We start from the raw sequence: 25,303 nt of genomic DNA, 5'->3' as shown, positions 1-25,303 counted from the left end.
AGGGAGAGTCTGTGCTCTGCGCTGGTCCAGCTGCGAGCTCTGGGTGGGCTTAGGACCGACCCTCTGGTCACCCAAAGGAGGTCAAGGCCAGGCGAACCCAGCTCCGTTCAGCCACCCCTAGAATCTCCGGGAACCCTGACCCCGCCCTTCCCAGGGGGCCCAGCGGGGCTGTCCCAGGGCCGGCTCCAGGGCAAAGGGCAGGTGCAGGCCCCGCAGCCCCGCCTCTTCCTAGTCAGCTGCCTCGAATGGCCTTGCTTCCCAGACTGACCCCTGCGCCATGACCCGTCTCTCCCTGTCCTCAGCCATCGGACGCTGGAACGTGTTTCAGCCGCAGCCCACCCGCTCCCAAGAACTGATGCAGAATTACATCGCTATGAACCGCGGGGCGGTGAAAGCCGGCCTGGTAACTGCCCGGGAGAACCTTCTCTACCGTCAGCTCAACAACATCCGCATCAGAGACAAGGAGGACCGGCGCCTCAAGAAGGAGCCGCCCCCTCTCCCTCCGAATATGACGTTTGGGATCCGGGCACGGTAAGGTGGCTGGCACTTTAGGCCCCGCCCCTCCCCGTGGTAGGCTGGGGAGGGGGCTTAGTGGTGGCCGAACTGGCGACTTACGTGGGAGCATGGCTCTTGGCGGCAGGGAGGGGCACGTGATCCGGACCTGGCCAACGAGTGTCCTTCACAAACCTTGGTCACAGCGATTGGTTCAGAGGCTGTCACGTGGCCCATGTCCCAACCGTGGCATGCATGACATTCTGTAAAAATAGAATGCAGTTGCATGTCATCAATCTCAACTCGAACGGCCTTGGTTTTTGCTAAGGGAAATCCGTTGGCTCACACGGTTGAGAAGCCCAGCAGGAGGGCTTCAGGCAGAGCTGGACCCAGGCAGTCGGGCAGCGCCATCCGCATCTGGGTGTCTCCATGTCCTGGCCATGCTCCCCAGTTTGGGCTCCGTTCTCTGACAAGTTTCTTCCTCCTGTGGCAAAAGATCCAGGATCAGCTCCGTCCTATTCTCCTCGGGACCCAGATGGAAGGGTGTGGGGACTACAAAAGCCTGGAGATTAAGATGCTTTCGTCCAACTTCGTGCCTTGCCTGTCCCTGAACGTACCACTGTGAGTAGGGTCGGCGGAATGCCAACCCGGGCCAGTCCCGGGTCGCATGTCTGCCTCTGAGCCAATTGCTGAGGCCAGCGGATTCTGATGCTCTGATCAGCCAGGCCTGATCCCTTGCTCCTCCGTGGCGGGGAAGACGGTGTGGTTGGAATCAGTTCCCACCATCAACAGGGGCCAATAGTGGAAAAGATGTAGAAACAGGGGTTCTGTCCCCAGAAGGGGGAGAACAGAACAAAACAGCAGGCAAAACCAGCAGATGCCCACCCTGTGGCACAGCACAGCTTAGCATCAGCGCAAAATGGCTGGAATTTGCATGTCGCACAAATGAACAGAAGCGCTGGCAGCCGGCAGCGAGTGGCCCCGGGCCCCGCCCGGACACCTGCGCCCATCTGCGTGGCGGTGCCCGACCTGACTTTGCCCGTAGTCGAGGCTGCTGACGCTCTATCTTCAGCCCCGCTCTGGCTGCCACTCCTGGACTGTCCTTCGGCGAGGCCACCCTACTTTTATTTTTTAGTGGTTCCTTCTTTATTTTTCTTGAGTCACTTTTACTGTGGTAAAATATACATACGATTCACCATTTTTAAGTGCACAATGTAGTGGCGTTCAAGCACGCGCACATCGTTGCTCAACACCACCGCCGTCCGCCCACAGAACCCTTCCGTCTCGCAAAACTGAAACGCTGTCCCCACTCAGCACTCGCTTGCTGTCCCTCCCTCCCTCCGCCCCGGCCCCACCGGCTCCCTTCCTGCCTTTGCGAATTTGACGACTGCGCACCCCTCATCTAAGCGCAATCACGTAACATCTGCCCGTTGGGTCGGGCTCTGTTCCATTTACCGTAATGTCTTCAAGGTTCATCCACGCTGTAGCCGGTGCCAGAATCCCCTTCTTTGCAAAGCTGAGTAATGTTTCATCGTGTGTGTAGACCGCACACGGTTTATCCATTTATCTGTTGACGAACACTGGGGTTGCATCCACCTTTGGCTGCTGCGACCAGAGCTGCCGTGAACACGGGTGTGCAGGGATCTGTTCGAATCCCTGCTTTTGGCTCTTTTGGGCAGATGCCCTGAGGTGGAGTCGCTGGCTCAGATGGGAATTCTATGTTTAATTTTAATTTTATTTATTTATTTTTAGAGAGAGAAGGGAGGGAGAAAGAGAGAGAGGAAAACATCAATGTGAGAGAGAAACATCGATCGGTTGCCTCTCTCACACCCCTAACCACGGACCGGGCCTGCAACCTAGGCCTGTGCCCTGACCGGGTATCAAACCAGCAACCTTTTGGCCTGCAGTATGTTGCCCAATCCAGAAAGCCGCGCTGGTCAGGGCTCTCTATTTCTTTTCTTTTCTTTTCTTTTTTTTTTTTGAGGCATCTCTGTGCTGTTTACCCCAGCGTAGGCCACTGTGCCTTTTCTCACCCCCCTAACTGGTAAAACCGCTTGTTTTCCCGGGTTTGGCTCAGTGTCATCTCTTCATCTTTCCTACCTGCCACGGCCTCGCCTCTCTGTCACCGGAAATGCATTTCTGTTCTCCAGCCCTCAAGACCTAGAATCTGGCACGAGAGACAGACCAGAGAGCCACTTCCGGGCTGGATTAACGAACCGTCTGTAGTCTGTCCTTACATCCTCCTTGAAACCATATCTCCCTGGTGCCGCTGACTCTGGGCGTCTCCTGGGCCCCCCACCTCACCCCTCTGTGGCTCACAACACGGGTGCGCCCTCCTTGCCCTTTTTCTCATGGATTGCCCGGAGCACAGAGAGACACAAAGTCCCCGCTGGGCACCACACCACTGCACTGATCTGTGCTGGTCATCAGTGTCTCAGAGACAGCGTGGTGTCCAGGAGCAGCCCAGGCCGAGCCAGCCCGGGGTTCTAGTCCCAGCTCTGCCCTCGACTCTCTTTCCTCCCAGAATTCCATGTTTTCTTTTCATCCGTAACTAGGGCCCTACAGTAGCAGCTGGGTGCCCCGGGACTGTCAGGGCCGGTCTGTCTCTCTGTTGGCTTCGTTTCCTTGTCACTGAAGTGCTGCACAGGGGAGAGGCAGGGCCACAACCAGCCGAGGCAGCGAGAGGCTGCTCAGCCTTCCCAGAGTCACGCCAATTCCTCACGCAAGGCTTGGCCTGGACTCTCCCCCGAGAGTGCGTATGTTTGCAAGTATAAAATATTAAAATATACGGACGTCAGCTGTCGCCTGGTCCATAGCCCTGATTTAAACAGGAAAATAGAAGCCCAGGGAGGTGAAGAGACTTTCCCAAGGCCATAGAGCAAGGGGCAGCCACACAAGAGCCAGGCCTGGGGCCCGGGGCAGACTTCCTGCCCAGGGCCCTCTGCCCTTCCTGCCACTGCACCTCTGGGGACGTGGTACCGGGAACACCCACAGTTCCTGGTCCTGGGGCTGCGTTTGTCTGCATACAACGGAAAAGCTTAAGTCAGCTGGGCTCAGAAAGGCCATCCATTATGATCAAGTTTTCAATATAAACATCTTAAATTGCTGTGCAACCGAGCCACTCCCGTTCTGGGGAAACACGTGATGAAGTGCGGGCTAGATCTTCTGTGATGGTAAATGGGCTTTGCATATGCAAATTGAATGGATTTTAAAATGGTATTTAATGACAATTTTCGTAGCAGACGTTAACATTAATTGCACAAAAATGAAAATGCTGCATTAGGTTGCTGTTAGCAGCAAATATCGTGGCCATAAAGCTTTATCTTTATCAACAGCGGCCGCTGGTGATGTGACAGGGCAGCTCCGCAAATTGCAAGCCAAAGGGCTTTTATGGAACAAAACTATCCCCCAAAGCAGGCCCAAATCAGCATCAATTTCGCTTTATTTCTCCGTAAATGGAGGTTAAATGGCCGCTGCAAAAGCTTTTACTGAGATGCCCAACCTGCCCGCCAAGCCCCTCCACCTCACGACAGGAACGAAAGGAGCAGTGAAGGGCCGTCGCCCCCGCCCCCGCCCCGTAATGGGCCTATTACTTTAAAGTTATGGGCCGAGGCCCATTCTCTAATGATCACCTTTTACAAGCCTCGGGTGTATTTATTTCTCCACTCTAAAAGCATGTTTAAAACCAAGTCCGATCCTACCCGACGACCCGAGGCGTCGCTGGGGTGATCTGGTCCAATGAATAAAGAAAGAAACAAATGAGGCCCCTCGGCTCACAACTCCAGGTGTGTTTAAAAAATCACAATAAAGCCCCACCTTAGACTAAGAACAGGAAAAGCCCGCTGGAAGCTGGGGAGGCGAGCAGGCAGGGAGGCTGTCGCCGCAGCGCCAGGCCAAACTCTGACCCGGCTCCACCCCCCCCCCCCCCCCCCCCCGCCCCGCATCACGCCCTCTGGCCCCTCCTGTAGTTTACCAGGGACAGAACGGCAGATGGCGGGGGCATCACGCACCTCGGTCCGCCTGCCGCTCCGCCTCTCAGTACCAGATGGGCCCCAACCCCGCGCTGACGATGGATGATTCCGTCCCTTCCTTTCCAGTCCGCCCACTGGGCGCCCAGGCCACACCGTGGGTTACAGACTGTCACCGAACCCGGCAAGGCGCCCTTCAGCCCGCCCGCCTCTGTGACTAAAAGGACGTGGAGGCCAGGCCCTTCTCCGGAAGAGGGGCCCCACGCACACGGGTCGACACACAGAGATGTTTGGTCGGCGCAGGCAGTGATTTTAAAAACAAAAAAATTTTTTGTAACAAGTTGCCACATTTTAAAAGTCAGGAGATTTGTGTAAACACCCAGATTTCCCGGTTCTCCTAAGAAGTGAGAGCCCAGCCGACCTGCGTGGTCGCCCCTGCCTGGCGCCAGGGACTGGCCGGGAGGCAGGGTCCCGCTTTGGACCGAATCCGCGCGGCTCTGCCGTCTCTCCCAGCTCGCGGCCTGCCTGACCCTCACGCTCACCATTTGCCCGGCCCCGATGGGCGCTGAGTTTGCAGCTGCGGTAAACACTGGCCATCATGATCCCTCAGTTACCCGCCGCCTCTGTCTGTGGTAGGGGCCACCCTACCGGAAGCTGCCATGACTTGAGCTTATGTGCTGCAGGCATTTTGCACACGTAATTGCTGACCCTAACATCGATCCTCTTGGGCAGGTATCATTCTGCGCATGTCCCAGGACGGGACAGGGAGGGTGCAGGTCCTCACTGAGGCTGCTTTGAAGACCGCACCTCCAGCGCCGCGCAGCGGGGACCACCTGTGCACTCTCAAATCTCAGAATTCAAGTCAGGGAAGAATTTTGAATTTGTATTACCAGACTGTAAGGCCACGACGCGGATCTCAAGGCATGCCGCAGCTCAGGTTCACCAACGGGTATGTCCAGAGGTCAGAAATGTAACTATTAATTATTGATGCGCTTTAACAAGTGTTGGCAAACATTCACATTCCCTCGGCACGTCTTAATTGTTACTGCTCCTAATTGGTCCAGCGTTGTCCATTATGGTGAGTCAGGGACGAGGGGGCGGAGGGAGCAGCAAGACCTGGGCAGCAGCTAGCGCTTCGGGCTGACTCTGGGTGCCCACCGCCCTGCCCGGAGCCTCATGCCGCAGCAAGGCCCGGGTGCTACCGGGAGGGTCCATCGCCCAGTGTATGCACGAACAGCCCCCTGCGTGTCGGGTCGGGGTCTGCCACGAGCCCGATGGAAGGTGGGTAGACCTCGCTTTGACCTAATAATGGCAACTATGTATTATTGTCACTATTGCACGTCAGACATCGGGCTGAGCACCTCGGATGCCTCCTCTCCTTAAATAACTCCAGACCGGCTCGGTGGGTGTGAGCTGGGAACGCACACATCCCCGCCCCGTGGGAGAGGCAGGGGGTCAGAGAGGTGGAGTCCTTTGCCCCTGGCCGCTCTGCCTCGGGATGGGGGCTGGCCTGGCCGAGACACCGGTGATGGCGATGGTGGCGCTGATCTGCCTGCCTAACACGCAAGGATGGAGGTGACACAGGCAGAGACGCCACCTGCATCTTCTCTGCGCAGGCGGGGAGCTGAGATGGACTGTCTCGACACTGTGTACGGCCGTCCTGTCTGGATTTTTCTGAAAGCCTTCAGCTTAGTGTGAACACATCAAAGCAGCCCCACGAGCTTTCCTTTTGACGTGTCCCTTCCCTTCACCCTCACCTTCGGCGGCTCCCTTCTCCTCAGTAAATAAACTCCTTGGTGGGGCGCCCAGACGCTCCCCTGTGCTGGGTGCCCACCCCAGCACCCCTGCTGAAGAGGCCTCGGTGCCTATTTGCTGAGTGGGCAAATGACCGCATCAGAATCTGAACACGAAGCTGGTAACAACGCACAACTTCACCCGAATACTTGGTTCATCCACCAATTAGTCCAGTCCAGCCCCTCCAATCCTGGCGCGGAAAGCGTCCAGACCCCAGGAAAATAAGGAACGCGAGAAAGGTGGGAAGTGCCACCCACCCAGCTCTCAGACGCGCTCGGCAGCCTGACACTGACAAATGCGGAGGATGGGGGAGATTCTACAGGCTGTTAAAAAATGTTTGCTGCCTGACAGGTTTTTTGAATCTCCCTGCCAAGCTGAGTTATTTTACAAATTTACAATGGGCCCATCCATCACTCTGGGTTATTTTGTTTCTCCCAGAGCCGACGGCCAAAATCCCAGCCACCCACCCCAACGTCTATAAAATAATAACAAACCTCTTCCCAGGCAACCGTCCCCCAGATCCAAGGCTGTGTTTCTGAACCGGGAGACCAGCTCCCAGCTTATTGGCGGCCTGAGGCCCGGCTGACTGAGACCAGGCTGACCACGAGGGGGCGCTGGTGGACCTGGCAAAGCCCCCCCAACCCCCACCCGGCCCGCAATGTTACCGCAGCCCCCAGTCTGCTCCGCAGCACTGACAGCAGCCGCAGTTGAGTAAGACGGTCCCCGACCCACAATGGCTGGACTTGAGGTTTTTGGACATTATAATGACGTAAAAGCAATGTGCGTTCAGTGTAAACGGAGCTTAGAATTTTGAATTCTCCTCTTTTCTTGTGTTACCAAGCACAGCAGTGACCACGGGGTAAACAAGCAATGCTCTGCAGCGTAGGATTGAACGCCTTTTCTGCCTGAGGCACGTGCAGCTTACGCGGCCCGTGCCGTGTCGGGGGGCATCTGCAGCTCTCTGCTTTTAGGCCGGTCTCCTCGCTGGACACCCCGGTCCCGGCGGGCAGGGACGAGGGCAGTTTTGTCCACCGCCAGCTGTGTCGTACATTGGGGTACCTAGGAGGCACTCAGTAAATGTTTGTAGGGGAGAAATACAGTCTGGGGCCTTTAAGGCTTTGAGGCGAGTTACTGAACGTGAAGAGACAGTCCCTTTGCGACCCAGAGAGGAGAGGGCAAAGCCAGGAGTCCTGCGTCACTTCACGGACCCTGTTGTGCTCCCTCATAGCGGATGCTACGAGTCCGTGTCAGGGCGCCGCCACCTCAGACAGGGAGTGTGACCTTTGGCCAAACTAATAGAGGGAGCAAGTCCAGAACGAGGGAGGTGACCTTGCCATGCTATTCTGCAGCCCAGGCCACGCTTGCAGCGTCAAATCAAACAACGTGGGACATCGTACAACCAGTGAAGGCCCATGAATGGCGGAGGGGACAGACCAGGCAGTGGGCGGGATGGGGGAGGAAGGCCACTTCATACAAAGGACGTCTTCCTAGCTGCGGGAGGTCTTCCTGGCCGAGGGAGAGAAGGTGCGGGGCAGCCCCAACCCTCGGAGGCCCTGCTGTGAGGGCCAGGGAGGGGCTTTCCGGGCCAAGCGGGGACCAGAGCGTGGGTCGCGGGGCGACCCTCTGGGCTAACATTTGTGCGGCCCTCCTCTCACTAAATCCGCACAACTCTACCAAGTAGGGACTGTGATCCCCATGTCATAGGTGGGGAAACTGAGGCTCAGAGAATCACTTACCCGAGGCCACACAGCCAGCTGGTGACAGAGCTAGGACCGGAGCCACGTCTCCTTCCAGAGCCACTGTCCGTGGGCGCAGGCTGCCCGCTCTCAGGAGGCAGAGCCGGGTCCGGGGAGAGGGAGCCCTTGCTCACCCCGGCCCCGCCCACGTGGCACGGCCACCTGCCCTGGGGCGAGTCCTCAGCAGCAGGACGGACGGCACCTGCCATGAAGGCGACCGTGACCAGCGACCAGCGCTGACGAGCACGTGGTGGGGGCCCGGCTCTCCCCCAAGTAATGCGATTAATCCTCGCTGCGACCCAGCACCTCCCTTTAACCATGGGGAGGCTGAGGCGTGGGTAGGGTGTACGTCCCTTAGCAAGAGGTCACAGGTGGTAAGTGGAAGCACGGGGACTCAGGTCCGGGCAGCTCGTGCCAGCGCCTTTGCACTCAGTGGCCAGAACAGAACTTTACATGAGGTGGAGGTTTTGGCGGGCGCCCCAGGCCCACCCCTCCCTGCCTGGGCCGGGGCCTGGGGCGCCCCAACCTGGGTCCCACAGGAGCGCCATCCTCCTCAGAGCCAGCTGCCTCCATGGGCCAGGTCTGGGGGGCAGGGGTTGTTACAAGAAGCCCAGGCAGGGACACGCAGGGACAAGGTGTGGCCAAGGCCCCACCCTCTCCCCTTCCCTGCCAGGAAGCCCAGCCTCCCCGGGACCCCTCCCATCTCCCCAGACTCCTGCTCGCTGCGCCCCATCACAGCTTTGTTGCCAGAGCCGGGGAGGAGACATTTTTCATGCTCTGCCTTTTCCCCTCCCGGCTCTCCTGCGGCCCAGACAGAGATTTATCCCCGGCCCGGGGCTCGTGGCACGGGAGCAGGCAGGGCCCGTAATGGATAGGGCTGCCGCTCCCCCGGGGCCCGTCCCGCCCGAACCCCACCATCCATCAGGAGCTGCAGGTGCCGGGGTCAGCGCTAACGAGGCCCAGCTGCTGCCCCTCGGGGCCTCCCCCGCCGCTTCGCGCCGGCTCCGCTCCTGCTCCTGAGTTTCCCAGACCTGGGCTTCGCCTGCTCCCGTCCGTGGGCAACGCGCAGGGAGTGGGCCTCGGGCCCCACCCGGCCTCTCTTCTCCTCCTTCCCTGGCCTCGGTCCCCACACAGCTGGAGGGGTTGCTGGGGTGCAGCTGGTCCTGCCCCACTGGGGACACGGTGGCCCCGCAACACAGGGCACAGGGGAGCTGACCCTCCTGGGAGCTGCCAGGTGCCTTGGCCCCACGTGAAGGGCCAGGCCTCCAGCCAGATGCCTCACCCCCAGTCCTGCTGCCACGCCCGCTGACCAGAGAGCCAAAGAATGCACGGGGTGGGGGGGCGTGTCCCACAAGGGCCAGCGCAGACGGGCCAGTGTGTCCATCCAGGCCCGAACCCCGGGCCCAGAACTGACTGTGACGAATGACGATGCCGGCTCCTGTTCATTCAGCTCCTTGCGGCAGGTCACGGTGCTCCATTCACAGCTTCTCTCGGGATCCTCGGGACGCGCTGTGGGCAGCAACTCTCTTATCCCCTTTCTACAGATGGGGAAACTGAGGCCCAGAGACATTGCCCACAATCACACGGCCACATTCCTTACCTCCATCTCTGCTCCGTGTTCATTTGATGCCCCCCTGTGCTGGGCATTATGCCAGGTGTTTGGGACACAGAGAGGAAACAGTACAAGAAATAAACAGGCAACAAAGGGGTAAAGTGGCAACGAGGTCTGTGTGGCTTCCGGGTGGGCAGAGGAGGGCCGGAGAGAGGGCACAGAGGGACCTTGGGTCATGTTGGATTTTGCTTCCTGCTGCACCCCCAGTGCCTGGAATACAGAAGGCGCTCAGCATAATGCTTGTTGACCGAAGCATGAGCAGGACTCGAAAGCTTGGTTGCGGTCCATCCCCGATGTTGGAAACGGCCAATATTCTAACGACGAACACATGAGATGACCACTTCTTTCCGGGCACGGACTTGCCGGGCGCTGAGCTTCAGCTGTTAGTTTCCTGGGGCCTCTGTAACGAATCGCCACCAATGAGGTGGCTTGAAAACAGCAGAAATCCATTCTCTCCTTCCATGGACCCCAGAAGTCCAAAATCAAGTGTCACGGGGCTGCACCCATCCAAAGGCTCTCGGGGAGAAGCCTTCCTGTCTGTCTGTCCCAGTGTCTGGCAGCTCCTCGAGTTCCCTGGCTTGCGGCCACATCACTCTGATCTCGGTTCTGCGGTCACACGGCCTCTCCTCTGTGTGTCCCTGTCTCCTCTTCCGTCTCTTACCAGGACATTTCTCACTGGACGTAGGGCTCACCCAGGTAACCAAGGGTGATGTGGCCTCAAGGTTCCTAAGTCGATTACATCCACAATGACTCCCTTTCCAAACAAGGTCCCATCTGCAAGTTGTGAGGGTGAGAGGGAGGGCATAGGTTTTCAGGGGCCACCCATCATTCAACCCGCTACAATCATCGAAGCATCTTAACACAAAGTCAGAAAGTCCTGTGTTTTAGACATCATTCCAACTCGAGCAAACTGTCTTTGTAACTACTATTTTACAATGGCTGCCCCCAGGGTCTTGTTACATGTTACCCGTTAGTTTTGTGGGGAAAAAACGGAAGTGGTGTGTCATTGGTGGAGCTGTAATCAGCCGAAAGATGACAGGCGCAAACAGGTGTGCCAGCCCTCTCTTCCGCGTTTCTGAGAAAACTCTCCAAACAAAGAGACGTTCGGAAGCTCCGTAACTAGCTCTGCAAACCCACCACGCGGATTTCACACGTTACCCTCCGGCCGCACTTGCTTCCGATTCCTTTCTTTAATTGTTAAAGAAATAAAATATGACAAGTACAGCTTGAAGCCCCTTCTCACCCTTCCCAGCCCCGTGCCCCCGCTCGGTCCCCGGCGCCATCCTGAGGCTGCAGCGCGCATGCCCACCGCCCAGCGTTTCCCGTCAGAGGTCCTCAGATAATGGGTACTATTCAGCGTGATTTCACACTCTGTAAGTCGCTCCGCATGGCGACTTGCTTTTTTCACTCCCACCCTGGCAAAAGTCACTCTGGTCGGTGTCGCACCCCCCCGTGGGTGTCCGCATCTCCTGTCGCCGGGCGTCCCATGCCTCTCCTTTGCCCCATGACCTGCTGGGGGGCCGGGGGCCATCCCCGTCCCGGTGCAGCGCCTCCCCAGCAGGGGTGCCCCAGTCGCTACTCACCTTCTCCCCAGGTGCCACGATCCCCTGCCCAGTCGATTCCTGAGCGGCCAGGAGGTCACTGTGTTCCCAGCCACGTCCATGTGGCTCCGTCAAGCCTTCCCTCCCTGGAGCGGCTCAGGCCAGAGCCCACTGTGCCGGGAGAAGGTGGGGGCGCGCGGGGAGAGCCCCCAAGGTTCGGGCACAGGCACTCAGTTTGGGAGAAGCTTCTGAAAGCCGTCCAGCTCCGCCGCCTGTCCTTCGCCCACCGCTGGGCAGCCGTGGGGGGAACTGCTAATTGAATTCACCCTTGTGAAAAATGTTAACAAATTGCAAATGACCTCTTAGACAAATTTAGAAGTCAGGAGTGCGAGGCTCACTACCCTCCCTCCTCTGTCATTAGCTTTTATGTTGGATCCACAAACAATTAAAAACTAACTGCAAGCCCAGAGGTCCTCTTCTCTAATTAGCTCTAAGAGTCCTGCCAGGGAGTGAGCCTCAATTACCACCCCTTCCCGCAGCCTAGTTAGAAACGACAGGCCCTCGGGCCAAGGAGGGACAATTAAGAAAAAGGTGGCAGGGGCTGGGGGGATGGAGGAGCTGCAGCCTCCCTCGGGACCAGAGGTGGCCGGCCAGGTGACACTGGCTGCCCGGCTGGAGAGTCCTCCATAGGAAAGGCTCAGAGCTGTCACCCGCTAGGGGTGCCAGGGACCCCGTGGGCAAGACTCTCCTCGTAGGTGGGGTGTGCACCCTTGGTAAAATGCAGATGCCTGGGCCCCGGCCCGGGGGGCGCCTCCCCCTCATCGTCAGGACGGAGCACCTCCGGCCTCAGCGTGAGGAGGAGAGAGCATTTAAATGCTGCTCCTGACTCAGGCCGCCCGGCGTCTCTCCGCTCCGGGGCAATCGGCGGCGGCCAGACTTCTGGGGGCTCTGGGCCCTCCTGCTTCCGTGGGGTCTTGCTCGGGAAGAAAAAACTAAATGTTGAAATAAAAATTATTTAATGGCTGCGCTGGTATAAAGGTGACTATAATCCAGGCTGGATTATTACTTTTTCTTCTGATTTAGAGATGATTCAATCATTTTCATGGATCCCTAAGTGTCTTGCGGCCCGGACACCATGCTTCCTGGGCCTGGCTTTTCCCTGTGGCCTTGCCACGCTTCTCTCTGCCTTTAAGGGAGTTTCTCTCTTCTCCATCCCCCCCTTTCTGGAGGGGCGTGGATGAAGCCTAAAGATTCCAGGCTCAACTAAGCACCCCCCTGCTCCTGTCCTGAGCAACCGTGAGCACACCCCTACCTCCACAGGCCTGTTTCTCCATCTGAGAGCGGCGTAATGCTACCTCCTCTGTCAGAGTAGATGGCATGAGCCCATGAGTAAGGGGTCCTTTGAGCTCTCGGGAAGAAGGAGGGACACCAGGTGTTTCTGTGGTTTAGGGAGGCATAAGCCAGGGCTCCCGTTTCACACGCCTGCGGAGGCCTGGCAGGTTAAAGGGCAAAACCAGCCCCGTGGGAGGCAACAGGGGGCGGTGGGGACCGCGTCCCACTCGAGCACCCGCCCGGTCTGAGGGGGAGCACCAGCCAGCTATTGACGTGTGAGAATGTGGGCCCAGAGTCACCGGGTCATGTAACGCCTCATGGAGGAAGGCCAGATATTTGGGCTTTTATGTACATTCTTGTTTAAAAAAATGGTAACACGGGTTCTTAGGATGCTGCAGGCCCACCTGAGTACGTCGTCGGCAGACCAGCCCCGCCCTCGAGTCTGCAGCATTGCCAGGCACGGCTCCCGAGCACGCCATTCTGTCGCGTTGACTCTGTCGGTAGTTCAGTGTCGACGGCTCGGTGGCTCTTTGTCAGTCAGCTTCTCTATCAATGAAATGGGGGTGTCATCGTGATAGCTGCTGCCTGGCAGGGTTCCTGTAAGGAAGAGCAAATGGGTCCTGGCATCTGTGTGCAGCAGGAGGGCGGCGGGCGCAGTTAGGGCAGGCGCGGGGTCGGGGGGCAGGGGCGCTGGGACAGCGGGCTCTTTCGTACCTTGACCGTAGTGGTGGGGAGGCAACTGCGTCTGGGATGAGATTGGAGAGAAATAAATACACACACAAATGAGTGCCAATAAGTTAGGAGACATCTGCTTAAGGGGGACGCATTGCCTCAACATCAATATCCAGGGTACGATTTTGTCCTTTAGTTTCCTAAGAGGCTACCAGGGAAGGACGGGACGCTGGATGTTACGGGTAGGGAGTCACGGGACCTCTGTCTCATTCCTTACAACTGCGTGTGAAGCCTGCAATGATCTCAATTAAAATTTCAATGTAAAAAAAACAAAAACACCATTTACCGGTGGCTTTGGTACCATGTGGGCAACGCGAGCCAGAATTGCTTGTTTGACAGGACAGCTGCGTGGAGTTAGGCACACATGGAATGCTCAGGAAGTGGTCACTGAAGTCACCTGGCACTCGGAAGAGCCCGTTCAGGAGGCTCAGGTGGGCAGCAAGGGGCGGCCGCAGCCCTGAAGGGCACCCCTGGGTGCCGCCCGAGAACACAAGGGCACCCTCCCAACACCCCACCCAGAGGATGGTAGAGAGGCCGGGTCTCTCCAGAGTGTGCCACTGTTGGGGTGTCCGTTGTGGGTGCAGCTTTGATTTAGAACCGTGGGGAGAACAGCCCAGCCTCCAGCCTCTTCCAAGACCAGGCCTTCCATGGCCCGCGGCCCGCAGCGCGCTCTGCACGTCCCGCCGGCCGCGGAGGCGTGGCCCGCCCTGGCGGCTGCTGTCCACTTGTCCGTCAGCCCGGAGGCTATGTGGGTGCCCGTGCCTCTCCTGCCCCCCGGGGACCGCTGGCATATTAGAGATGGATTTTAATTTTATTTTAACAAAATAGCTGTCTCCAGTGGAAGACGCAAGCGTCAAATGAGGACCCGTCTGCAGCGGAATCACGGGGCACAAACCTCCGTGGCTGTCATTGATTTTCCGGGAAGAAAAAAATCGCCTCTGGCTACGCAGCCGAATTAGTAGTCACTGATGACCAATTATTTCAGCCGCTGTGAACGGGGAGCCGCACTAAAACCCGGTTTGTCAGACCCAAGGCTGCCTGCTCAAACACCTTTCAACAGATGTGTACCTGAGTCCCTCAGAAGGTTCCCACAGCCGCCGCTCCTCCGCCAAGTTCTCCAGCTCCGCCAAGTTTTAATGAGCAGCGAAGATGAAGAAGGGCTGCCATGAAAGGGCGCCTCTAATCCACGGGGCGCTCCTCGGCAGAGAGGAGCCACCCGGGCAAATCAGAGCTGTCAGCCCTCCCTACCCCCCCCCCCTCGCCAAGTGTCAGCCTAATGTTTGCAAATGATCCTCTCCATGGCCCTCGCAGGCCGGCGCCTTTGTCGGAGATCAGCCCCGGGTCTGCGGGCATCAATCGCCGGGCAGAGGACATGGGGCCGATTGAACTAATTTGAAGTTTCTCGCAGGCCCAGCCTGAGTCCGGGCTGATTTCCCCGTGTCGTGTCCCCGCTTCCGGCTTCGTCAGGCCGAGCTCTGCCGCGTTTCATCGTCGGTGGGGATGCCAAGGGGTGAGGAGCTGTTCCAAGCAGGCCCTGCCGGGCCGTCTGCAAATGACTTGTCCAAGCCCCCGGCGGCAGCCCCGCCGCCCCTGAGGGGGGGGCCGCCCAGAAACAGGAAACCCTAGCGTGGGAGCCTGAGCCCCTCAGGGAGGGACCCCCCCGGGGGGCAGGGCGGATCGGCGTCTTCGTGTGGAGGAAACGTGTTGGCGAAGACCAGAAAGGCACATTGTAGAAAAGTACGACCTCATTCCCCCGGCCAGGCGGAAAGCCAGGCCACCTGGACAGGTCACCTGCACAAAGGTGAAAGGACCATGCAGACCCCCTGTGGGGTCCAGACCCGCTGTGGGGTCCTGACCCACAGCCGACAGGAACTGGGTGTGGAGCCTGGCTCTGTGTTTTTAATCACTGCTGTTCTCCCATTGGGCTGGTCTGGGGCTGGGAGGGGCGGTGCTTGCCCGGCCTGGCTCCCGCCTTTGTTCACCCTAATGCCTCTGTCTAGAGACCCCGACTTCGCTCCCCCTCCCGGCCATCCTCTGCTCATCCCCAAAGACCTGGCAAAAGGCTGAGCCAGCGCCTGGGCTGTTCCCAGACCTTGGCCATTGTAGAAAACGCTGCAATGAGCATAGGGGTGCATATATCCTTTTGAGTTGGTGTCTCGGGCTTCTCAGGATATATTCCCAGCAGTGGGGTCGCTGGGCAAGAGGATGAACAAAGCCCTGGTGCAGGTACACAGTGGAATATTATGCAGCTGTGAAAAAGGACCTGGACCGTATTGTGCCGAGGGAACTAAGCCAGTCAGAGAAAGACGAGTGCCCCGTGATCTCACTTATATGTGGCATCTAAGGAACAAAAAACCTGACCAACAAGACAGAAACAGAGGCATGGACACAGGGATCAGACTGACGGCTGTCAGAGGGGAGGGGAGAGGGGGACTGGGTGAAAGAAGGGGGAGGGATTAGCCAAAGAGCATGTATGCGTGACCATGGACACGGACAACAGCGTGGTGATGGCCTGAGGAAGGGGGGCTGTGTGGAGGCAGGCAAAGGGGGGGGAGTGGGGCGCCTATTACAGTGTCGACAATAAAAATAAAGGAAAAGAAAAGGCTGATTTCCCCGCGCCTGTGCGGATGGACTCTTCTCCGGCTCCAACGGCCACCCCTGCGGCCGCGCTCCACCGGCAGGACTGCGGGGCGGGGGCGGGGCTGCAGGGAGGGTGAGCCCACAGGCCTCCGATGGAAATGCAGCGTGTCACTCACCGCTGTGGGCAAGACACCGCACTTCCCTGGGCCTCACATTCCTCTCCTGTGAAACGAGGATACTGACAACCTGTCTAGGCCTGTCGTCCTAGGGATGGAGGAGGCAGGGGGGAGCGCTGGGCTGTGGGCATTACCGTCATTGCTGCTGTGCGCCGCCCCACCCCCCGCCCCCGTGGCCCCACCGTGCAGAGAGCAAGCGCCAGAAGGGCCGGGTCCTCCCGGAGAGAGGCCGGCCCCCTGGGCTTGGCCACCGGCTCGCAGGCAGCGCCTTCAGTCTCCGCACAAGTCAATCACTGTTCTCTTGGCTGCAGACACTGTGGCCCGCAGGGTGGGGGTCCAGAGCCCAGGCTCTGCTCCTGGAGTGTGCTGTGTGACCCCAGCCAGCTGTTTGACCCCTCTGGGCTTCCTCGTGCACGCCGCCTTCCCACCTCATTTAGTGAAGATGAATAATTCAGGCGTTCCTGTGAGCCCCTCCTGCTCCCACCAACGCAGGTGCGGGGAGCAGCTTTTTACCATGGGCACGGGGCCTTCGGCCGGTGGCAAAAATCATTCATTTTGGGGTGGGAAAATACCTTTTTTTAAATTATAAATAACTACATTTACCTTTTAAAAAATTGAACATGTTTTAAGGTAGCAGCAAAAAACAGTTGTAGAAGAAAATGAGAAAAAATGGTTCCTAAAGATGCATCCGGAGGTGTTGGGTACCCGGGAAAATGCTCCCAATGCAGAACAGGCGGCCTGCAAGGCCGGCGCCCTCAGCCGCTTGGGGAGGAAACGGAGAGCTCTGGTCTGATGTTCTCAGGGGCGGCAGCGCACAGTGGGGGCGGGGGGTGTGGGGGGCTTGCATCCTGACACTGAGTCTGGGGACCAGAGCCACCACCCCAACACTGGGTGTGTGGCCCCAGCAGAGTCGTATGGCTTGTCAGACTTAGATCTTTCCCTCCCTCCCTCCCTCCCTCCCTCCCTTCTTTCCTCTCTCTTTCATATTCCTCTCTCCCTCCCCCCTTCCTTCCTTTTGGTTTTGTTCACTGAAAAAGAGTCGCATATAAGCAGTGAGCGGACTGGAAGGGGAGGCCGCCTTGCCCTCCCGCCCCGCCCGCCCCGGCCCAGCATCGGCAGCGGGCCGCCTGCCCGTCTTTTCTCTGCGCGTTCACGCCTGTGTGGATGGGCCTGCGCAGGCCTGGTCCTCTCGCCCCCACCTTGGTTTTCGGAAGTCTTCCTGGCTCGTTACCCGCATGGACTCTGCGTGTTTTGGGCAGCAAGGCAGTACTTCCTAGCAAAGCCAATGCCACCGCCTGCATCAATGTGACCAGCACGGTGACCTGGGAGCTGCAGGGGACCTCGAGGACGCGTGTGTGTCCTTGCCCTGTTCAAATCTGCTCTGCTCCGAGGGCTTTTTCCCGGCCCCTGACCGGGGGACATCTGAGGCATCCACGCCATTTCTGGTCACTCCCAGTTACAAAAGACCATCTGGGAGCACTAGTTATTACGTCCAATCCAGCACGGTGGTCCAAACTTCCCGCCTCATCGGGAAAAAGTTTCTTCCTTCCCCCATCGGCAGCTTAGCAGGAAGGGGCAGGGAGTGAGCCACTCTCTGTGACCCCTGCCTGCCCCTGCCCTCAGCTCCAGGGTGGGCGAGGGACATTCCAATAGACAAGCCGTCATGGTCCTGATTTGCCTTTCTCTAATGGCCGGGGATGCTGACGGTTTCTTCCTGTGCTTATTTGCCGTCCACACGTCCCCTTAGATAAAACGTCTCCTCGTGTCTCTCTCTCTCATTTTCTAGTTGCATTGTTTGTTTGTTTCTGCTGAGTTCTGAGAGTTCTTCACGTCCTCTCGATAGGAGTCCTTTGCCAGACACATGGTTTGCAAATATTTCCTCCCAGTCAGTGCTTAGTCTTTTCATCTCAAGAGACCCTCTCACAGAGCAACAGCTCTTAATTTTGAGGAGGTCCAATTTATCTATTTTTTTCTCTTGCGGCTCACGCTTCTGGTGTCAAGTCTTAGAACTCGTCACCTAGCCTAACGCTGGCTCCCTAAGATTTTCTCCTTCATTTTGCTTAAAAGTTTCTTAGTTTTACATCCTACATCGAAATCTATGAGCCGTTTTGCGTTCGTCCCTGCATGACGTGGGAGACAGGGGGGAGGGGGTTGCTCTTCGCCTGTGCCCGGGAGCCCCAGTTTTTCCAACACCGTTTATTGAAAACACTGTCCTTCCTCCATCGAGCTGCATTTCTATCAGTTCACTTCCTTTAACTCATCGTAACTCATACCCAGTTTGTCAGCTATTTTCCTGCTGGGAGTGCCTCCCTGCCTCCTCCCAGGCGAGAGGAGCCGCTGGCCGGTGCAGGACACGCAGCCCGCGGACGCGGCTGCGGGGGACGGCGAGGAGGTTGGCTCCGACGTGTGCAGCGGGGGCGGCCGGGAAGGTAGCTTCTCTCTTGCGAAGGCCTCGTTGGGTAAATACTGCCAGATCACGCATCCGGCGCCGCTAGAAAGAGTGGCTTTCCAATAGACGGCTCAGAAGCATGGGGCGTGTAATAATTAAGTAGTAACAGTCGTCACAGGGGCGAAGGAACAGGAAACCAAAGAGCCCCTGTGTGTAGACGTGGCGCAGGCTGCCCCCTGAAGAGGTCTCTTAGCACAGGGGACATTTCAAAGCCCAGAACCTCCACCCAAACGGAATCCCAGGTTGGCCCGTCCCTAAGAGGGTCTGTGTGGTGAAGACTTTGAAGACCCCCGTGTGCAATGCCCGAGGCTTGATCTCAGGTCCCGGCTGCACAGCCTTGGGGCTCACTTCTCAGCACCCTATTTCCTCAGGCCGCCTGTGAAATGAGGTCACAGGGGAAGGTCTGAGGCTCTTAACCTTTCCCGGGGCCCACACGCCCCTGAAAATGTGTCTCAGGCTGCGGACCACACCCCTCCCCCGCCGTGCACACCTGCTGAGAAACGCTGTCTGCACCTTTGTGGGACCCCGGGGGCCTAAGGGTCGGGGCAGATGACCTCTGAGGCCTCAAGGGTGGGTCCTGGACCAGGCACCTCCAGACCCAAGGACCCAGACGTGCCTCTAGCAAGGTCCCCCGTGGCCCGTGCACACAGGAGAGCTCGCAAACCGCTGCCCTGAGGTTCTGGCAGCCGCAAAGAGCTCTGAGAACGCCAGGCCCGGGGCCCGCTCTGAGCAGCACCCGTCTGCACAGCAGCTTCCACGGGTGTTTCCCAAAGCGTGGGCCGAGGAACCCCCGTGTGAGCATTTCCTGGGTCTGCCGTACCAAACCGCCACAACCGGTGGCTGAAGACAACGGAAATGCATCCTCTCCCAGGTCCCGAGGCCGGAAGTTTAAAATCGAGGCACGCCCCCTCTGGAGGCTCGAGGGGAGACTCTTCCCTGACGCTTCTCTTCCAGCTCCTGGGGGCCCAGGCGCCCCCCGCCAATGGCAGCTGCACACCCATCTCTGCCTCCGTCTTCACAGCGCCCTCCTCCCTCCGTGTCTCTTCCAGGGACACGTCATTGCGCTCGGGGCCCACCCTAAAAAGCATTCACGTAATTATCTATCCCATCTTGAGATCCCTAACTTGATCCTATCTGCAAACACTCTTTTTCCAAAAAAAGTCCTATTTACAAGGTTCTGAGGATGGAAACATATCTTTTCAGGGGGGCCCCTATTGGCCCCCAGTACATGCTGTATCAGAACTCCTTCCTATATTTGCTAACCATGCAATTCCTTGGGCCCCTCCCACTTCCTGAATCAGACCTCGGGGTGCGGGGCCCAGGCCCTGCCCAGAGAAGGGACTGGAGCGCAGTGGTGGCCGGTGACCACGCGGCTCAGGGTCCGGGGGGCGGGGGTCAGGGTGGCGTGAATGGGGGACATACGGGGCTTTCTTCACTGTTTTTTTTTCCTTTTTCTCTATTTTCCTTCTTATTATGAACATTTTCAAATACGCAGGACCGTGGAGCCCAGAGGATAATCCGCTCCCGTGGTCTGCCCCCTCTCCCAGCTCCCAGCACTAGCAACACATCCGGCCACTCTTGTCTCGTCTTAATTTACGTCACTTTATTCTACTGTGCTTGATTTTTTTTGCTGGAGTTTCTTTTTTAAAGAAAATCCTAAACAACATACCGAGTCACCCACAGACCCTTCAGGGTGCACCTCTAACAAAGGTTTAAAACAAATAACCACAATATCATTATCGCACGCGATACAACTTGCACTGTTTCCTCGCGGCTTCCACACCTCGGCTGGTGCTCAGCGTTCCCCGGTTGCCACAGGGCACCTTCCCACTCTCGGTTTGTTAGACTCAGGCTCCGGACGAGGTCCATATACCGCATTTAGCTGACGTGTTTCTTAAGTCACTTTTAATCCATGCCACTTCCTCATCCCCTCTTCTCTTCGATGCTCTTTGTGTGCTGAAGTGACCGAGCCACTGGTCCAGTGGAACGTCCCACACTCCGGACTTGGCAGACAGCTCCCTCGTGGGGGGTGCCCACCGCCTCCTGTCCCGTGGGCGGTGGCTCCCAGCACCGGGAATGGGGTCCGTGCCACTGAGGAACCGAGGTTCCCGTTTTATGTATTTCAACTAATTTAAATTCAGGTTTAAAAACTGGATCTTCTAAATATCTCATTAATATTTTAAAGGGATTCCATGTTGACATGATAATATTTTGGATACATTAGTAAAATTAATTTCTGTCTCTTTGTACTCTTTTTAACAAGGCTACTGAAAAGTTTTTAGTTGCATGTGGCTCCTGTAAGAGTGTTCAACCTCGGGTTCACTTTGGGTACTTTCCCCCCCAAATACTGGGAGGGCGGCGCTGCCTAGGTCCTGCTGCGTCCCTTCCGCGGTCTGTTCGCCACCTTAGTGATGACGAGATCGAAAGCTGGAGCAAACTTCATGTATATTTTACCACAATAAAAAAAAAATTGGTTGTTTGGCTCCGCTGCGGGGGCCAGGCCCATCCCCTGTGAAGCCCCCCATCCGCCTGCCACTCCACCGCGTTAGCAGCCACAGCCACGGACAGTGATGCCCGGCAGGCAGGGTTGCGTGGGGAGCTGTGAGGGGGCGAGTCCCGTCCCCCGTTCGCCTCCCCCCCGCATCCGTTTGCGCTGGTTCTCCCGTCCGACCTCGCTCCCCTCTCCTGTTTGGGTACCGCAAGCAGGCCTCGCTCACAGCGCTGTCCCCGCTGCTCCGGGACCTTACCCCTTGGTCTCCGGGAGGGCGTGGCAGCAGAACCTGCGTTCCAGCGTTGGGGGGCGGGGCACACAGAGCTCTGCACAGGATAAGTGCGCCTCGGCCGGGACCTCTGCTCAGAGAGGCCCCGAGCGGGTCCTGGAGGCGATAAGACAGATTTTGTCCCCTGCCTTTGCGGCAGGGGAGAGTGACTTCGCGACGGGACAGGAGCCAGCTCAGCCTGAACACAGCCTGGGGGGGACGGGTAGCCCGGGAGCAGAGTGCAGGGTCAGCGGGCGGAGAACTACTGAGCGGGCACGTCGAGGGCGAGGGGGTGCCTGCTAAGCTGACTAAAGGCGGCCAGGCCGGCCGGGCAGCGCAGTGGGGGACTGGCCTCGCAGGTTCTCTGCGAAGACTGGCTTCAGGGGCCCGAGGACGAGGCCTAGTCGAAAAGAGGGTGCCAAGAAGCCTATCTCAATTTTGGTCAAGGGGACCATGCTTGTCACCCTCTCAGGCCCAGCCCTTGGCTGGTGGCCACCAGCATTTGTTGACCAACTCACACGAGGCGCCTGCTGTGTCCCCAGCTTTCGAAGCTGGGGGAGCCTCCCCCTGCCCTGGGAGATGGGGTTCACCCTGGGTTCACCCCGCAGCCGGGCGGTCAGGCGGGAGGCCTGCGGGAGGTGCCAGGGCCCTTCCAAGGCCTCAAGGCCGCCTGCACCCCCCGCCCGCAGGCCTTCCACGCCCCTCTTTGACCTGCTGCAGCACCGGTACGGGCAGCTATGGGTGCAGGAACAGAAGGCCACCCAGAAAGCCATCAAACTGGAGAAAAAGCACAAGGTAAAGGTGGCTGACTGTCGGTGGGCAGGGCGCGGAGCTGGGAAGGGCCCGGGCTATGCTTTGAGACTGAGCTCTGTGCACGTTTGTCCCTGGGGGGGTAGCGGGGGGGAATTGGGCTGCCCCTCGCTGTGCCAACCGGGCATCACAGACAGAGCCAGAGAGGGTCTTGACCATCAGATTCCTCCCCCACTTAAGCCCCAAGAGGGGGCTATCCTGGCTGGGGCCCCCGTGAAGAAAAGGCTAAGAAGGCAAAGGGGACAGAGAAAACCACTTCTGGGCAGGCGCATGGAGAACACAGTTGTTGCACTTTAGGAACACCCTTTGTTTCAAATTAACGGCTCAGCTCCACGCCAAAACACTTTGTGTACCTCATATGCACCATGCCATCGACGCCTCGCAAAAGCCCGGGAGGTAGGTATGACTGACCCCGCTTTCCAGGCATGGAAATCAAGCTCGGAGAGGCAGGCGGCGCCCACACAGGGGACGTGGAGCTAGGGACAGGCCACGCCCAGGCACTGCCCATTTCGATGGCATGGGAGGCGGCAGAAGGAGGCCGGTCATCTTAAGATCAGCATGGCTTTGTGTACACTTGGCGCCGTAGAGCGTCTGTCGAGGCAGGACCTGGGTGTCTCCGGTTGTCGGGACAATCACAGCCACCGTCCCTCCGCCCGCCCCCTGCTGAGAACGGGGCGAGCACGCACCCACCTTCCCGCCCGCTGTCCTGCGCACCCCGTGAGTTGGCTTCTCCTCAGCTCATCTCAGCGCGTTTCACCTTCAGACAGGGAAACCGAGGTTCTGAGAGTGAGCGAGGGGCTGAAGCGCCAGAGCAGGCCTGGGCCCGGCTGCGTCCCCCCAGAGCCCGGGCTTTTCCCGAAGGCGGGGTCCCGCTCCTGCTGATTCCAGGGAAGTCCGGGGTTCCGCGACAGAGCCCACAGGGGAGTCTGACCCGGGACCCCGCTGCCCCCAGGCCAGGCCAGGAGAGGCCCCAAGGCCCAGAGGGCCCCGGTCGCCCAGGGAGCCAAGGCCCCTCCTAGCTGTCCCCAGCCGTCAGTAGCATCCAAGACGCCCACTCATTAAGGAGCAGAGCGTGGTAATAACACCCTAAAAGCGGCCTGTGGCTGGTGTACTTGTTCACGGCTCAAGAAAGCCAGCTCGCCGTGGCAACGACCCATTTCAGAGGGAGCACCTGCCGCCACGAGCTGCTTTATGGCCCCACGTGCACGCCGTGCATCTTACTGAGCAACTATTTACGGCAACTCAGAGTGTTGCAAATCCACAGAACCCCCTGCCTCCCAGGACCCAACCTCTGACTCTCGAGGCGATCCCGTAGCCAGCGCCCCTCCTTTTTGAGCAACGCGTCCCCAGAAGCAGCTACCGTGAGTGGCTCCGCCCCAAGCTCTGGTTGGGAGCCAGTGCCCAGGGGTGTGACTTCGAAGGAGTCGTCATTTTGTTGGGGTCTCGGTTGTTTCACTGGGCGGAAAAGGGGGTCACGTTAAATGAGGTCCCCTGTGCTGTGCCCAGCACATAGCTGGCACTCAGCAAACACTGTGAACTAAACCCAAAGTTCCTGTCCTCTTCCAAGATTCTGCGTGGCTGCCACGGTGTCAAACAAACGGCTGCGAACACCCAGCCCCACCAGACACTGGGGGCTGCCGTCTGGGTCGACACACAATTCACGAGAGGCGACAAGACTTGCCTGTGTCCCTCCGATGAACCCCGGGCAGCATCGCCCCTCTGCTTTGGTTCAAAGATGAAGTTTCAGAATTGTTCTAGAAGGCACAGAGGATAAACGGTCCAAAGAGCTTCCACAGACACATTCACTAAATAAAATCAACGTAATTGATTAACAACATTAATCAAAAGGGGTTCGATGGGGTGGCGGCATCTCCAGGTAAAGTCGGCCCGGCACCCACATGTCGAGGGTGCGGGGCGCCGCCTGCGTGCCTCGGGCAAGGGAGCGGCTGCTGCGGGGGACCTGGAAGTTCGGGCTCTGCCCACAGAGGAAGCTGTCCTGATGGGCAGGTGTAAACCCCGGTGAAACCGGGCAGACCAGGTTTCGAGGGGCCTGGAACTTCACCACTTTGGGGGTCCTGTTTAAGAGTCTAGGTAGAGAGTCCCCGTGTACCTGTTGACGCCCCAGGGAGTCTTGCGTTTTGGTGAGGATCGCAGCCACGGGCCAAGGTCGGCCCGCACGCAGCTCCCCGGGGCCGCACTGAAACCGCAGAGCCCAGGGCCCCTGTCCTGCCGACTCGGCAGTCGGAGACCCGGACCCCACGTTCGCCCGCTCGGGCTTCCGTAACAAATGCCACAGGCTGGGCAGCTTGACCGCCAGAGCTCCATTGTCTGGCAGTTCCAGAGGCTGGAAGTTCAAGGTCAGGGTGGAGGCAGGGCTGGTTTCCCCTGGGGTCTCCCTCCCCGCCTTGTGGAGAGCAGACTTGTCAGGGTGTCCTCGCCTGGCCTTCTCTCTGTGTGACATGCCTGGGGCACCCCCTTCTCGTGAAGACACCAGCTCTAGCTTCCTGCGACCCCGCCCCCACGGCCCCACGCAGCCTTAAGAACCTGCCTAAGTGCCCTGTCTGCAAACACAGTCCTGTGGCGGATTAGGGCTCCTCCATGTGACTTTGGGAGGGATGCAGCTCCGGCCACAGCACCCTGTGAGCTCTGGGACCCTGTAACGTGCTGGCTGGCGCCTCTCAGTGGCACGAGGCACGCAGTTCAGGGGGCAGTCGCACCCGCAGAGACTTTGCAGGCTCTGAGCTGAACCGCTCAGACCCTCCCAAAAGAAGCCCCCCTCCGCCGCCTCTTCCGAGAGTGGGCCCGCGTGGCACCTGCCCCCGACAAGCGCCCACGGTCCCTCATTCGAGCCCTGCGGGGTCCCTCCTCACTGTCAGGGCTTCGTGTGCCACAGGGGAAATGACAAGAGTGCCCGGGACACCGTTCCTGTCCTCGAGGCCGCTGCATGCCGGAGCCCCGCGTGTTCCAAGGAGGCACCAGACACCGGGCGCCTCCGCGGTGCCCCCTCGGAGCCCGCTGAGCTGTGGCCAGGGCGCGGGCGCCAGCACCGGCGCTGTGGGATCAGGCTCGACAGAGCGCTGGGTGCGGGAGAAACGTGGGCTGCAGGGCTGTGCTCCGGGCACCCCAGCCCTCTGACCTCACGTCCCCGGGGCACAGTGCCGCTTGTCCCGGGAGCCAGGTGACCATCTGGCCCTGCCTTCCTCCGCCTGCAGATGGTCCTCGGGAAGCTCTACGAGACCCGCAGCAGCCAGCTGAGGAAGTACAGGCCGCCTGTGACACCGGATGCCCTCTGGCACTTGCCTCACTTCCAGAAGGTCAGCCC

The 25,303-nt window shown here is 58.7% G+C and overlaps 1 protein-coding gene across 1 annotated transcript in view; it reads left to right on the top strand.

Annotated features, from left to right (window-relative positions):
• CFAP77 (cilia and flagella associated protein 77) overlaps positions 1–25,303 on the top strand; it is a 106,067-nt gene that overhangs the window by 59,670 nt on the left and 21,094 nt on the right. Inside the window, 3 exon segments of the mRNA XM_054584824.1 lie at positions 303–531; positions 21,861–21,966; positions 25,194–25,295. Of these exon segments, the coding sequence (XP_054440799.1) occupies positions 303–531; positions 21,861–21,966; positions 25,194–25,295 (437 nt within the window).

Source organism: Pteronotus mesoamericanus, unplaced genomic scaffold (assembly GCF_021234165.1).
Source record: "Pteronotus mesoamericanus isolate MK-2021 breed Mesoamerican mustached bat unplaced genomic scaffold, CSHL_Meso_final contig_78, whole genome shotgun sequence".
Classification (NCBI taxonomy): Eukaryota; Metazoa; Chordata; class Mammalia; order Chiroptera; family Mormoopidae; genus Pteronotus; species Pteronotus mesoamericanus.
Note: the sequence above shows the minus strand (reverse complement) of the source record. Positions and strands in the feature narration are given on the sequence as shown.